Source organism: Lytechinus variegatus, chromosome 14 (assembly GCF_018143015.1).
Source record: "Lytechinus variegatus isolate NC3 chromosome 14, Lvar_3.0, whole genome shotgun sequence".
Lineage (NCBI taxonomy): Eukaryota > Metazoa > Echinodermata > Echinoidea > Temnopleuroida > Toxopneustidae > Lytechinus > Lytechinus variegatus.
In genome coordinates this window covers 3,783,068-3,796,021 of record NC_054753.1, presented here as the reverse complement: position 1 = coordinate 3,796,021, position 12,954 = coordinate 3,783,068, and the positions used below count along the sequence as shown (strand labels likewise).

General features: G+C 37.0%; 1 protein-coding gene across 1 annotated transcript in view; it reads right to left on the bottom strand.

Annotated features, from left to right (window-relative positions):
- Positions 1-3,057: 3,057 nt before the first annotated feature.
- The window catches only part of LOC121427382 (28S rRNA (cytosine-C(5))-methyltransferase-like), an 11,748-nt gene continuing 1,851 nt past the window's right edge, over positions 3,058-12,954 (bottom strand). Inside the window, exons 2-7 of the mRNA XM_041623745.1 lie at positions 11,289-11,411; positions 10,277-10,451; positions 8,929-9,076; positions 7,110-7,257; positions 5,514-5,629; positions 3,058-5,029 (exon numbers count right to left, since the gene is read on the bottom strand). Coding sequence (XP_041479679.1) covers positions 4,030-5,029; positions 5,514-5,629; positions 7,110-7,257; positions 8,929-9,076; positions 10,277-10,451; positions 11,289-11,411 — 1,710 coding nt within the window. The 3' untranslated portion in view covers positions 3,058-4,029. The remainder of the gene's footprint in view (positions 5,030-5,513; positions 5,630-7,109; positions 7,258-8,928; positions 9,077-10,276; positions 10,452-11,288; positions 11,412-12,954) is intronic.

The following is a 12,954-nucleotide window of genomic DNA, read 5'->3' as shown; positions in this document are numbered from 1 at the left end:
ATTTCTTGAAGAAGAGAAAAAGAAGGAAAATGGTCCAGGAATAGGTAAGAAAAAGACGAAAACCAGGACAGAGAGTAGAACATAAAAAGAGGGATATTGGTCGTGGGACTCCATTCTATATTACCCCTGTAATTCCATTGAGGAAAGAAAAAAAAGATCACAGTTACCGTTATCCCCCCCCCCCCCCCCCTCTTAAAAGATCCAACCGCCCCTGGATATGAATACGTTTAGTCAAGGAGAAAAACCCGCCAACATTCATCTTTCGAAAATTAACAGGAAATTATCTGCAATTATGTCCATTGATTTTCTCAACTTTGTTTTGGGTTGTGGTTTCTATGGTGACTACGGACGCTACCACCGGGGGATAGAGTACATGTATGGAATGCTCGTCGATTGATATATGCCAACATGGTGAAGAGAATTATCTTTCTGGAAGACTGCTGCTAAATATCACAACTGACAACTATCTATGCGCCGTCGAGTGCTCAAAATATCCGTCCTGCAAATTCATCGTTTCCATTCTTATGAGAACTCATGTTGATATATTGAATATGTATCACGTGACCAAATCTCTATTATCATTATTTTTGTCGTTTTCAACACAATGTTGATCAATACAACTCCTAAAATAGTCGTGAGAACTGGACTGAGGGCATACGAAAACTTGGAGTTGACGCGTGTGCAGGTGCTTAAAGGACAAGTCCACCCCAACAAAAACTTGATTTGAATAAAAAGAAAAAAAATCAACAAGTACAACACTGAAAATTTCATCAAAACAGGATGTAAAATAAAGTTATGGCATTTTAAAGTTTCGCTTATTTTCAACAAAATAGTTATATGAACGAGCCAGTTACATCCAAATGAGAGAGTTGATGACATCACTCACTCACTCACTATTTCTTTTGTATTTTATTATATGAAATATTTTGATTTTCTCGTCATTGTCATGTAAAATGAAGTTTCATTCCTCCCTAAACACGTGGAATTCCATTATTTTAACATTTTGTGCTTCAGGCAAGGAGGTCCTAATTGTCAAATTCGTAAAAATGGAAATATTGTATAATTCAAACAATAAAAAACAAAAGAAATAGTGAGTGACATCATCGACTCTCTCATTTGGATGTAACTGGCTCGTTCACATAACTATTTTGTTGAATATAAGCGAAACTTTGAAATGTCATAACTTTCTTATTTTACATCGGATTTTAAAGAAATTTTCAGCATTGTGCTTGTCTGATTTTTCTCTTTTGATTCAAATCAACATTTTTCTGAGGTGGACTTGACCTTTATATCTTAAATTTGCTGCAGAAGCATTACTAGTGCAAAAACAAAATCTCATTATCATAGAGATTAATAAAATAGTATGGGTAAACGATCCCCTCCTGTAAATAGTGAGTTTTTTAAAGGTAATTTTTCTTACGCATATGTACATGTACATGTGCGGATATAAATCCATAACTCTTAAACTTGACACTTTCATTCCAATATACTTACCTAATGATCTACATGTACTCGCATGATCTCTATGTTGTATTCCTTTCCTTTCCTTGCGACTCTTTTCTTCCTGTTGTTTGTCTTTCTCCATATTTCTCCCTCTCTTTTTTATCCATCTCTCTTCCTCTCTTTCTTCGAAATGTTGAATTGTAAATACTACTGCTTTTAATGTACAATTCGGTAAATGATAATGGACCACTATACCAATACGTGTTTAGGATATTTTACTTTCAAATTCTTCTAACTTTGTTTATTCTTACGTACAGCCTTATAACTTCTTGTCTTTACCTCTTTCATAATGTTTGTACCTTCTTTTCTTCTGACTTTCTACTCTAATCCTTCCCTTCACCCCCTCTCTCTCCCCCCCCCCTCTCTCTCTATCTGCCTCTCCTCCTTCCCAAGTCTCTCTTACCTTTCCAAATTCCACAATACCATACTTTATCCTATTATTTTTGTAATTATCTGCGTTGTTGTTTGAATATTTTTTGTGTCTTTATTACCTTGTAAATACATCGCAATTCGGCCTTAGCCGCGATGATGTATTGATTTTTATTAATAAACCATTTATCTATCTATCTATGGTGCAATGTCAAGAAATACTTTTTCGATTCAACTATCAATAAGATCGTATGGTCTATGGGCGGTTACATAATCATCAACCTTTGGCTTATATTTCCTTCCAAATATGTACATTCAAGAGAGCCAATCAAATGGCATTTTCCCAATATAACAAAGAGTTTAAAGAGATGAAATCATTTAACTTGGGACGGGTTGGGTGGAAAGGACTCCAAAGAAAACAACAGTGAAATAAAATTAGATGCACCATCCCCCGCCTTTAAAGTAACCGTTTAATGATAACTTATCCTTCATGATATAGTTCCAGTCAAATCTGGTTGCCACGCAAATGTCATACAAAAAATCTAGACTGTCACAAACCTAGATTTAGAGGACCTACCCCATGACCCATGGTATAGGTTGTTATAAGCTATAATTGAATGGGTATGCGTGGGTGCACCCCCGTGCTCGTAATTTGCCCCTTTCTCTCAAAAGTTGGTCTTTATTTTGAATCCCCCAGGTAAGGTTGTTGACAGCCAGGTAAGGTTGTTGATACAGCAAACAATTTTTTTTCATGAACGAAACGAAAGCGTGATGAGTACAAGTACAGATAATTTTCTTCTTTTTCCCCTTCTTTGTCAAGAATTTTCCCCGAAGTATGAATCGAAGATTGGTACCCACTAAAATACCCCGTCTTGTCTGCATTATGCAATTGGGGCAATTCGATAATATTGAAAAACAAAATGGTAGCAGAATTGATTTTGTGATATTGAAATATTAACTATACCCCCCCCCCTCTCTTTCTATCTCTCTCTCTCCCTCTTTCTCTCACTCTGTCTTTCTCAATCGCTTTCACCGTGTGTGCATGCTTCTCTACCTGTCTCAAACTCCTCATAGTCCATCCACACCCATTATCATTTTCCCTTCATTTATCTGAAGTGTTTCTCTTTCTCTCTTTCCCGTCATCCACTCCTCTCTTTTGTTGTATGAACACAATCGTGAATTTCAATTTAGAATCAAATTTATTACTTTTTACAATACTTATTTTGTTACAATCTTTCAAAATACCTTTTACTTTGATAGAAGAAATATGACAGTGTATTAGTAGCAAAAGATCATTTCGCTTTCCTAATAAGACTTACTGTTCTATTTCAAGACTTTCATAAAGAAGTAAATACATTAATCATGCCTATAGCATTTTAATGTATGTGATAAAAATGATCATGTAGACATTAAATGCCTTTAATCAATGACATAAAGTGCTGTGCTCAGTACTAGGAATTCTGCGGAGAATTTCATGAAAGGACTTGTTAGACATCTATCTGACAAATTCCATAGGAGCAATGCCTCTCAGCCAATTGAAATCATGGAAAGATGTCAGATTTGACATTTTGTCAGACAAAAGTCCCCTGGACTTTCATTTGTGTGGTTGGGCACCTCCGACAAATCAGCCACAGCACCAACAGATTGAAAGAGTGTTTCATTAACATTTGTCATCGTTTATTACTTGATTTTGATTGGCTGAGAAACATTGTTACTATAGTAACTGGTAGATAAAATAGGACTTGTTGGATAAAATGTCCAGCACGTCGTTTGAAGAGATGCACTCCAGATTATTATCTCCCCATCCAACCTCCCTTTTACTCAATAGTAACGGTACTGTTCTGCTTGTCCTAATTGTTGTCCCAAATATGTTTGCAAATAAAACTTGGAATGTCTGTTCTTTGGAAGCAGATACTACGGTAAAACAAACCTAAATTAAAGTTTCCTAATAAGTCATGGTATAACATATAAGATGGCTAAGGGCATGGTGAAATATAACATGTGACCCCCCCCCCCCTTCAGGAAATGTTCTTTTCACCAACATTACTGAAACAAGATTATCATTAATACCTGTATGGCATATCAAAGAGGATAAAGAAACTGGAATTTTCAACAAGAATGGTAGACACGTACCTATCACTTCATTATGCCACTTCCTCACTTATTTTCCTTACTTTTCTTCTTCTTCTTCTTTGCTGAAGGCTGAGTTTCTTCATCTTCTTGACTACTTTCCAGCTGAAGTGAATTTGACTTACTTTCACTGCCTTTCCTTTTCTTTTTCCTCTTCCCACAGTTGTCCACACTAAGCTTATCTTCTTCCTCGGCTTTAGTTTTAACCTTCTTTTGTTTATTTACAGTATGTTCAGTATTATCACCTTTATCATTAGAAACACTTTTAAGATCAGTCATTTCATCTGCTCTTATCTTCTTTTTCTTCTTCTTTCTCACACTCTGGTCATCTAACAGTGTATCTGTCTCCATCACATCCTCTTTTGTATCACCTCTTTCCTCAGAACGTATAACAGTCTTCTTTTTCATTTTGGACGATGTTCCATCAAGTCCATTCCTGGCTTCCTCTGGGGTTTGTTTCTTCGGAGTGACAATCGCACTCTTACCTGTCCGTTCAAAAAGGGCTACAAAGAACCCATTGGTCAGGTCAGTACGAGGTGATGCTCGTATACAGCAGTGTCCAATGCCAGCGTCCTCTCCCTCCTCGCCAACAGACAATCCTCGATGATCCCACATACCTTCCATCGCAGGTACCAGTCTGAATCCTTCACTCTGCTTCAGGACAGCCTTCACCACTTCCTCGTTCTCTTCCCTGAACAGTGAGCAGGTGGAGTACACCACTCTCTTCACACTTGGAAAGGAGAGGGCATGACTGAGGATGCGACACTGTAGCTGCTGAAGAGATGTCAGTCTTGCCTTGTCCTCCCTCATGTCTTCATCCACCAAATAGTCTTTCCTGGTGGCCATACCAGACCCGCTACACGAGGGATCGACTATGATGTATTCTACTTCCATGTTCTCTTCACTACAGGGATCAGTCAACAAGAAATCCTGATGTCTAGTCTCGGCTATAGACACTCCCGCTCTCTCCAGGAGTTTGTCCATTACCCCGATTCGTTTAGCATCCAAGTCGTACGAGTAGATTTTCCTGAATTAAGAAGATCATGAAAAGAAGACTTTTTTAAATTACTGTCAAAATTAAGAATGTGTATCCAATCCAATAGGTGCTGTTCATAGGACTGTGAAAGGGGGAAGGGGGGGATCAAGTTCACATACAATTTCAGTAAACAATCCCCTGACATGCAATTTAAACCACCAGGCTGACTTTAAGCTGACAGGTGATAAATTCATATTAATCGTCTTGTTGATATTGCCAATGAACCCACAAACAAGTGAAATAGTCTGAAGTGTAGAAAAATGAATTCATGTTATTGTGTACAAAGTCATTGCAAATCAAGAGGAATTTTTCATCACTATTATGCAATGCATGTTTTGTAAATTGTCATTGTTTTCTGACCAATAAAACTAACAAGACAAAAAAAACTTTATAAAGAGAAATTATTTTTGCAACACGTTGGTGGTTAAAAGTTGTAGTCACATAAACAAAGGAAAATATATAATGCCTTACTTACCCTTCATTCCCAAGTAAGCTGGCCAAATGACTAGTCTTGTTACCAGGAGCTGCACAAGCATCTATAACAGTTGATCCAGGTGTTGCAGATAGCATGTATGCCGGAAAACAGCTTGCCTAGCAAACCGAAACAGAATACACATAATAATTCAGTCAGTTTATTTGTATTCAAGAGATATATTAAGACAAATACATTTTAAGAATCTTTTGTTGGTTAATGGCCAAAACTATGGTGCATTTACCCTAAAAAGACTGAGGGGGCGGATTCAGCCCCCCCTCGATATTTTTTTCGCGATAAATCCACCGCACAAAGTTTTGATGACGTTGCTCTCTGAATTTTTACTTTCAAGTCTCGTGAAACTTTTAAGATGAAAATTGTGACCCCCGGTTACGCGGTTCCGAAATAACGCAACATTTTGTAAGTGAATGCAGACAACAAATTGCTCAAAAACGTAAATTTGTGTACAAATTGGTGGTGGTGAAGATTTTTTACCTGATTGCTAAGAAAGCATGAATGCTTGTAAGCAAGCAACCAGAGGACTTAAGGTCCTCTCCGAAGGACCTGGTCCTGAGGATTAATGCCTTACCAAAGGGCACTAGCGCACCAAGTGGGAATCGAACCCAGGTCACCGCAATACGAATCCCCGCTCTAAAGACTGAGCTATCACGCCTAGTGTTTTTAGCCAAAATTCATAAATGTATCATTATTTTTATTGTTACTGATTAAAATCAATTAATTTCATCTTGATTATGGTCGAAATAAAGTCCCCGACAATTTCCATTGAAAAAAAAGTTGAACAACACAGAAATACATAAGACAATGAAATACATAAAAAACATAGATGATGTTGAATATTTTTTTGAAATGAATTTGATCAGATTCCTATAAAAGAGTCTGTGAACAAAACAAAGACCATTTTAGGGGCTTTATTTAGTTAATTAGAGCAAACTTTTGATTTTGCGCATGAATTAGCAATGAGAATTTCCGCAGAATTTGAAATTATAGTTTTGTAGATTATGCCATTGTTAACACGCATGCCAATTTTCATCGCAATCGCACGAGCGACAGCTGAGATCAGAAATCAGCCCCCCCCCCCATTTTTTTAGGCGTCGAAATAGCCCAGTCTATTTAGGGTTAATATACCCATTAAAAAACTTTAAGAGTACATGTATAAGGAAAGGAAATAATGATGATAATGACAACGATGATGATGATGATGATTCTCCTATGCTTATTAATGGTGAAAATGATAATGATTATGATGATGTTGACGATAATGATGACAATAATGATGACAATGATGATTACGATGATGACAGTGACAATACTTCTGATGATGATTAAGATATAGATGATGATGGTGATGATGATGACAATGATGATGAAGATGATGATGGTGATGATGATAATGATGATGATATCGATGATGATGATGATGATAATGGTGATGATGGGGATGATGATGATGATTGTCATGATGGTGATGAAGATGATAATGAAAACAATTAAAAACAATAATGTAGAAAAAAGGCCCCTCCCTGCAGAACAAGAAATCACCCAAAACAACATTAAAGTAAAATATATCAGAAAATTCACCTTGTCCATGAGGATAATGCTTCCATCAAGATACAGAGGATGATTGTGAAAGTCGGTCCTTGAAGCAAACACTAACACATCATCAATATGAAGATCAACGGCAAACTCATACTCTCCAAGGCTCTGACTCACATCTACGCATAGGTTACTGTGGGCAGAGAGGTGGTAGGTAAAAGGGGATCATGTTCATGGTGACTTGACATACGTTCCTGTCACATTTGCTCCTGTGTTAAAGGGGAAGTTCACCCTGACAAAAAGTTTATTGTAAAAATAGCAGAAAAATTAATGAAAAATATTGCTGAAGGTTTGAGAAAAAATTCATCAAATAATTAAAAAGTTATTAGAATTTCAATTATTTGATTTGTGACGTCATATGCGAGCAGCATTCCTACATAGCGAATGGTAAAAAAACAATGAAATGTCATTTTCTCAGAAAATTGAAAATGGTTTTCACTGTAACTTTTGTATATCAATAGACAAATCGTTTCACACCCGATCATGAAAAGAAAACAAAATTAAGTCATCAGGAACCATACAAAATTTGAAATTTATGCATTTTATATTACATAACACATGGGACAGCTGCTCGTTTATGACGTCACAAATCCAAAACTTTTCCTCAAACCTTCACCAATATTTTTTACTATTTTTTCTGCTATTTTTACAAGAATGCTTTCTTCATTATAGCCAAAGTCTGGTTTACATAACTCGCGGGACTTCTTTTAAGGAGGGGACTAGCCTCTTGTCGAGGCCCTGGCGGCTGCTTTCCAATCGAACAAGGCGAAGCAAGGGATATAGTGAAGCAGAGCACCGCGAGACAGGGCCTCTTGATATCTGAGCCGAATTTCACCGACTTATTTTTGTTTTTTAGCATCTTTACCATTTCACCAACCAAAATCTGGTCAGTGAAAAATCATCCAATGACAGTGCGGGCTGCTATGACGTCATATTGAATATTCATGAGCTCATCTTGAATAGTGACCCGTGGATTCTTGGCAAAGAGTGACGACGAAATATCAAAGAGCATTGAATATGCCTCTAAAATGCTGAATATTGACCGATAAAAGGATTAGCAAGCCAATGAAATTAAATCTGCACTGAAAGGATGAGATGTTTTTGTAAATCTACCCACAGGATATGGAAAAAATGTAAGTTGTCATGCGATTCCACTATGCATCAATTATCGATCTCCGTGGTGCAGTGTGAGGGAATGATGGAGTGGAGTTGCTTAATTCCCTTAATTCCCCTTGACTCGAGTCTGACCAGCGGCTGACCAGTATCTCCCGGGAAGTTTCGGGGTGGTGATGGGTCTGTTACGGCCAGTACTAGTAGTAGTAGTTTAGTACCACTACTTGAAGCATTTTGCTGGTTATATCCCCTTTAGTGTCCTGCAATTAAATGAATCCCCTGCAGAATAGTGGACTGCTATAGTATTCCGAACCCCGGACGAAACAGCTTTGACATTTCATTGGTTTACTAGGTGACCGGTAATATTGCTCATGTATATTCATTAGGAAGATGTTCCTCTTGAATATATAATTCAGCTCAGATGTCAAGAGGCCCTGGCTCGCACCAGGTCTAATTCGCTTCACTCGGGAAGCAGCCGCCAGGGCCTCGACAAAAGGCTAGGAGGGGACTGGCATTTTTTTAACAAGATGACTGCGGAATTCCCTTAGATTCAATCCAAGTGGCGATTTGTGCTCAATAGGAGACCAAATACTTTGAAAGAAGTGCAACATGCAATGATTTAGTACTGGCAAAACTGAACCTAAGCTTCAAATAAGAAATTTGATATATTACTTTGTTTTTGAAATGTTACCTGATATACTGAGGAGTAGCATTTTGTCTTTCTTCGTTCGCTTCTTCTCTGGTCATTACACAGGTATAACCTGCCTTGAGGAAAGCTGCAATGACATTGTCCACGCTGGTCTTCAAAAGATTCACACGTACATATCTTGGGATCGAAACTGAGAACAGAGATAAGAATAGATAAAAACCAAGAACTTAATAAGGCAGTCTAAGCATTTTGCATATCTTATTCTCTATACATATTTAGCAGCAATCTAGTGTTATAGGCCCGTATTCTGGGCCAGGGTTTAAATTAAACCATGGTTTAAGTATGGAGAGCCAATTGGGGCACAAATCCTTATCCGTACAAATCTAATTTATTAACTCATAAATTTGACGCTCAAATTGTTCGGAATTGTCTGGGAATGATAACTTAAGTATTTTTCTTCATTTTGAAAGCAAAAGGAATAAAAATAGTCAACATAAGAAATATACAATATAAACAGAATATCTTTAGCACAGAGTTAGAACGAGGTCTAAGTTAAACCCAACTTCAGAATACGGGCCATAGAGTTTAAACAACAACCTCCTTCCCACTGATTGAGTTTAAAGGTGGGTGTGGATCTTTTTTTTCATGAATCTATTAAATTGGTAAGTGATTTGTCTTAAAAGCAAGAAAATCATCTTGATTCTCAGAATGTCTAAGACTTATTAACTCATCATCATCCCTGCTGAGACTTCTTAACTCATATACTAATTCTGCTCCAAGACATCATATACCATTTCGTTTACAGTCCTTTTAGAACGTTGCCTTATCTCAAAACAGATTCCCCTCCTTTCTCATCTCCTTCTCATATCATCAAGTCGTATCTTTTTCCAAATATCTAGCTTTCTATTTTCATTCATTTAACGTGTACTTGTTTTGACGATTTTTGCTATCACTGTTTGGTTTGACTTAGCTAACCCATCTGGGGCCTGGTGGCCTCAAGTGCTATACTAGAGCTTCTGTGAATGATGTGCTGACCGGGCTTGTCCCTTAGACTGTTGGTGAACGAAGCGGCAAGCAAGAGGCCACCAGGCCTCATCAGTTGAGAACACCAATAATTGATGCAATTCAATGTATATATATCTTGTTACTTAACATTTATATTTGTATTTTATTTCTGACAATTGTAAGCGCTGTGATACTTTTGCATATAGCACACAACCGTTATTATTATCTTTCAATTCCAACTCAATCTCTCTCCAGCTTCCACTCATTTTACCATCCATACTGTCCTTTTTTTGTCAAATCAAATCAAGTGGAGCTGATAAGACACCCACCCCCCCCTCCCTTGGATAGGACCATGATCAGATTGCCACGTACATGGGATTATTACCTTCATCTTTAACTTGACTAGGCAAGAGATCAGATGAGCGGGTTGCACCTTTCTCCTCTTTCAACTTCTGTAACTCTGCCTTGAGTTCTTTCTTCTGTTTCACCACAGCTTTCCTATACTTGCCTGAACAAGCACCAGCTAGCTTCTTCCCGAACAGGAAATCATACAAGAGTACCTGATATTTCAATTTAGGGGAGATGGGATAAACTCATGGTTAAAATTAGAAATGCGGGCATTTTTTTCAACAATGTCTCCTTTTTTTATAAATTACAAACCATATTGGGGTTTTTTCAGAGCAATTTGAAAGTTAGAATTCCTTAAAGTTTTAAAGAAAATAATCAATACCAAAATAACTTAATATTGCAGGCCTTAATGATAGGAAGAGGGGAGGGCCAGTGAATTTGTGGGCAGAGCGGATGGGGGTTGTCCGCAGGATCTGCCGTTTCAGGGTGTGTTTGCCAGTTTGGGGATCCCCATGAAGCTCTAGCAGGGCTCTTTAGGCATCAGTAGCTCTCTTATTTAATTTTGTAGCCGCTTTTGATGGGACTATTTTTTTTATTGATCCTTTCATTTTGCTCATTATGTCTAGGATGAAATCTTCTCTCTTTGGGTTTCAGTTTCCCTTAACAAACATCTCACAGATTTTATCAGACTGTGGGACCACCACCTATTTGCACTCCTACCATATGTTGTGTTATTTTTTTTCATTTTTCTTTATATTTAACTTTATGTGATGTCCCTTTTTTAATGTGCAAATGAAGATAAATATTTAAATTTGCTAGTTCAAGGGCGAGGCAACATTTTTATTCACATCAATTTGTAAGGTCAATGAAATTGAGGCTAGTCAATAGGGGATCCTTGTCTTGGATAAATTTAAGTCTTGATATTCATTGTCATCCTGCAACGCCACATTGAACTATATCAGAGTAATGGCTATTTCATTTAGTCCAAACATAATTGACTGAAGGATAAGAGTAGAGGCACACAACGGTCAACCCGAAAAAGAACTTACAAGCGCTAAGTTTCGATCCATCCATGGAACCTTCTGTAGAAATGCCACATTCTCCATGATTTGATCAATGATAGTTGCATACTTCAGAGACTCGCACACCAGGGCAAACAACTGCCGGATATTCTGAAGAAAGAACAATTTCATATTGAGCATTAATAAAATTTTGATGATGGAAAAGAGTAAACATTATGTGTAATGTGTAAGGAAAAACAGTGTTACTGTAAGGAAAAACCTCAAAGCTATGAGTTATGAAATGATGTGAACTATTATTAATTATTTGACCAAATCATGATACAAACATGAATGACTTTTAATCATATATATAGTAAAAACAACAAATCCAATACTTTCCTATTTTCTCTTGATCTAGTAGATAAATACCCGACTTTTTTAGCAGTCAGATGCCTTTTTTCATGGAAATTAACCTAAAACTTTTTCTTTTTTAAATAGTAAAACTTATTTTGATAGGGCTGAAAGCCAACTCAACATTTTTTTTCATGATTCCTTCTATTGTTTAAGGGTTTATTTTCATTATTTTCCTTTTTTATGCATTTTGCTAGTTGAATTCTTTTCAATGATCACTATATTAACATAGCAGTCTTTAGAAAATGAAGAGAACATTCATATATCACCTCTAAAAAACAAAAAGTTCTCTCCTTCTACCCCAGTCTCGATAGGCCATTTTGTTATGAAATTTGAAAGAATAAAGAGAGGTATCGCAACAGAACTTTTCAGTTCTTTGAGGTTCCAGTCTGTGCCTCGATGTCAGGATACTGCCACACGATAGACCTTCATCCATATAATCATGGTAAGTGCATAATTTCTGTTTTCACAACTTTCTTTCCAAGTTTTACCAAACCATATGGATCATTTGTTGACTTCTCTTTGCTGTTTTTTTTTTTATAAAAAACGAATTTTTTCTTGATCTTCACGTAGATACCTCTTGATTTGCCTAAAGAGGGCACGCAATATTATTCATAAGCCGATTTGTTTTCAGTTCTGCAGCTTGTACTACTAGCTGTATTCTAGGCGCTTAGCATTTTCTTGCTCGTTCAATCCACTTTCATCATCATCTTGACAAAGATGGCGTACTTTACCTATAAGTATATAAATGAGATACATACGAGGTAACCAACTCTACTGCCAACTTGGATTTTAAAAATACTTGGAGATGCCAAGTTAAAGGACCAGCTATGCGTGAGATTTTCTGTTAATCTGAGTGAGATCACAGACATTGTGTACAATGTATATGGGGATAGGCTGTGAGTGTGATAGTTGCGTGAGACAGAGATTTGAGGGGATGAACAAGAGTCCAAAATGCTTGAGTCTCACGCATAATGTGTGAGACTTGGTAGCTCTGCTTGCATCTGCCGATAGATATCAGGAATCGCAAAATATTTGTTTTAATCAATAAATATCATATAAATTACTTTATGATATTCATCAACCGAAACAATTTTAATTGGCAAATGCAAGTATTTTTTAAATCTAAGTTGCAGCTCTGCACGCGTGTTACCGCGTGTGTATCTAGGTATCAATAACAAAAGAAATAAAGATGGCGACATAAACAGACAGGATAAGTGAACGCTCTTGCTCTTAAAGAGAAATTCCAGTAGTTGCAGTAAACACTGATTTCATGAGAAAGTCTGTAAAACAAGGCTTAATT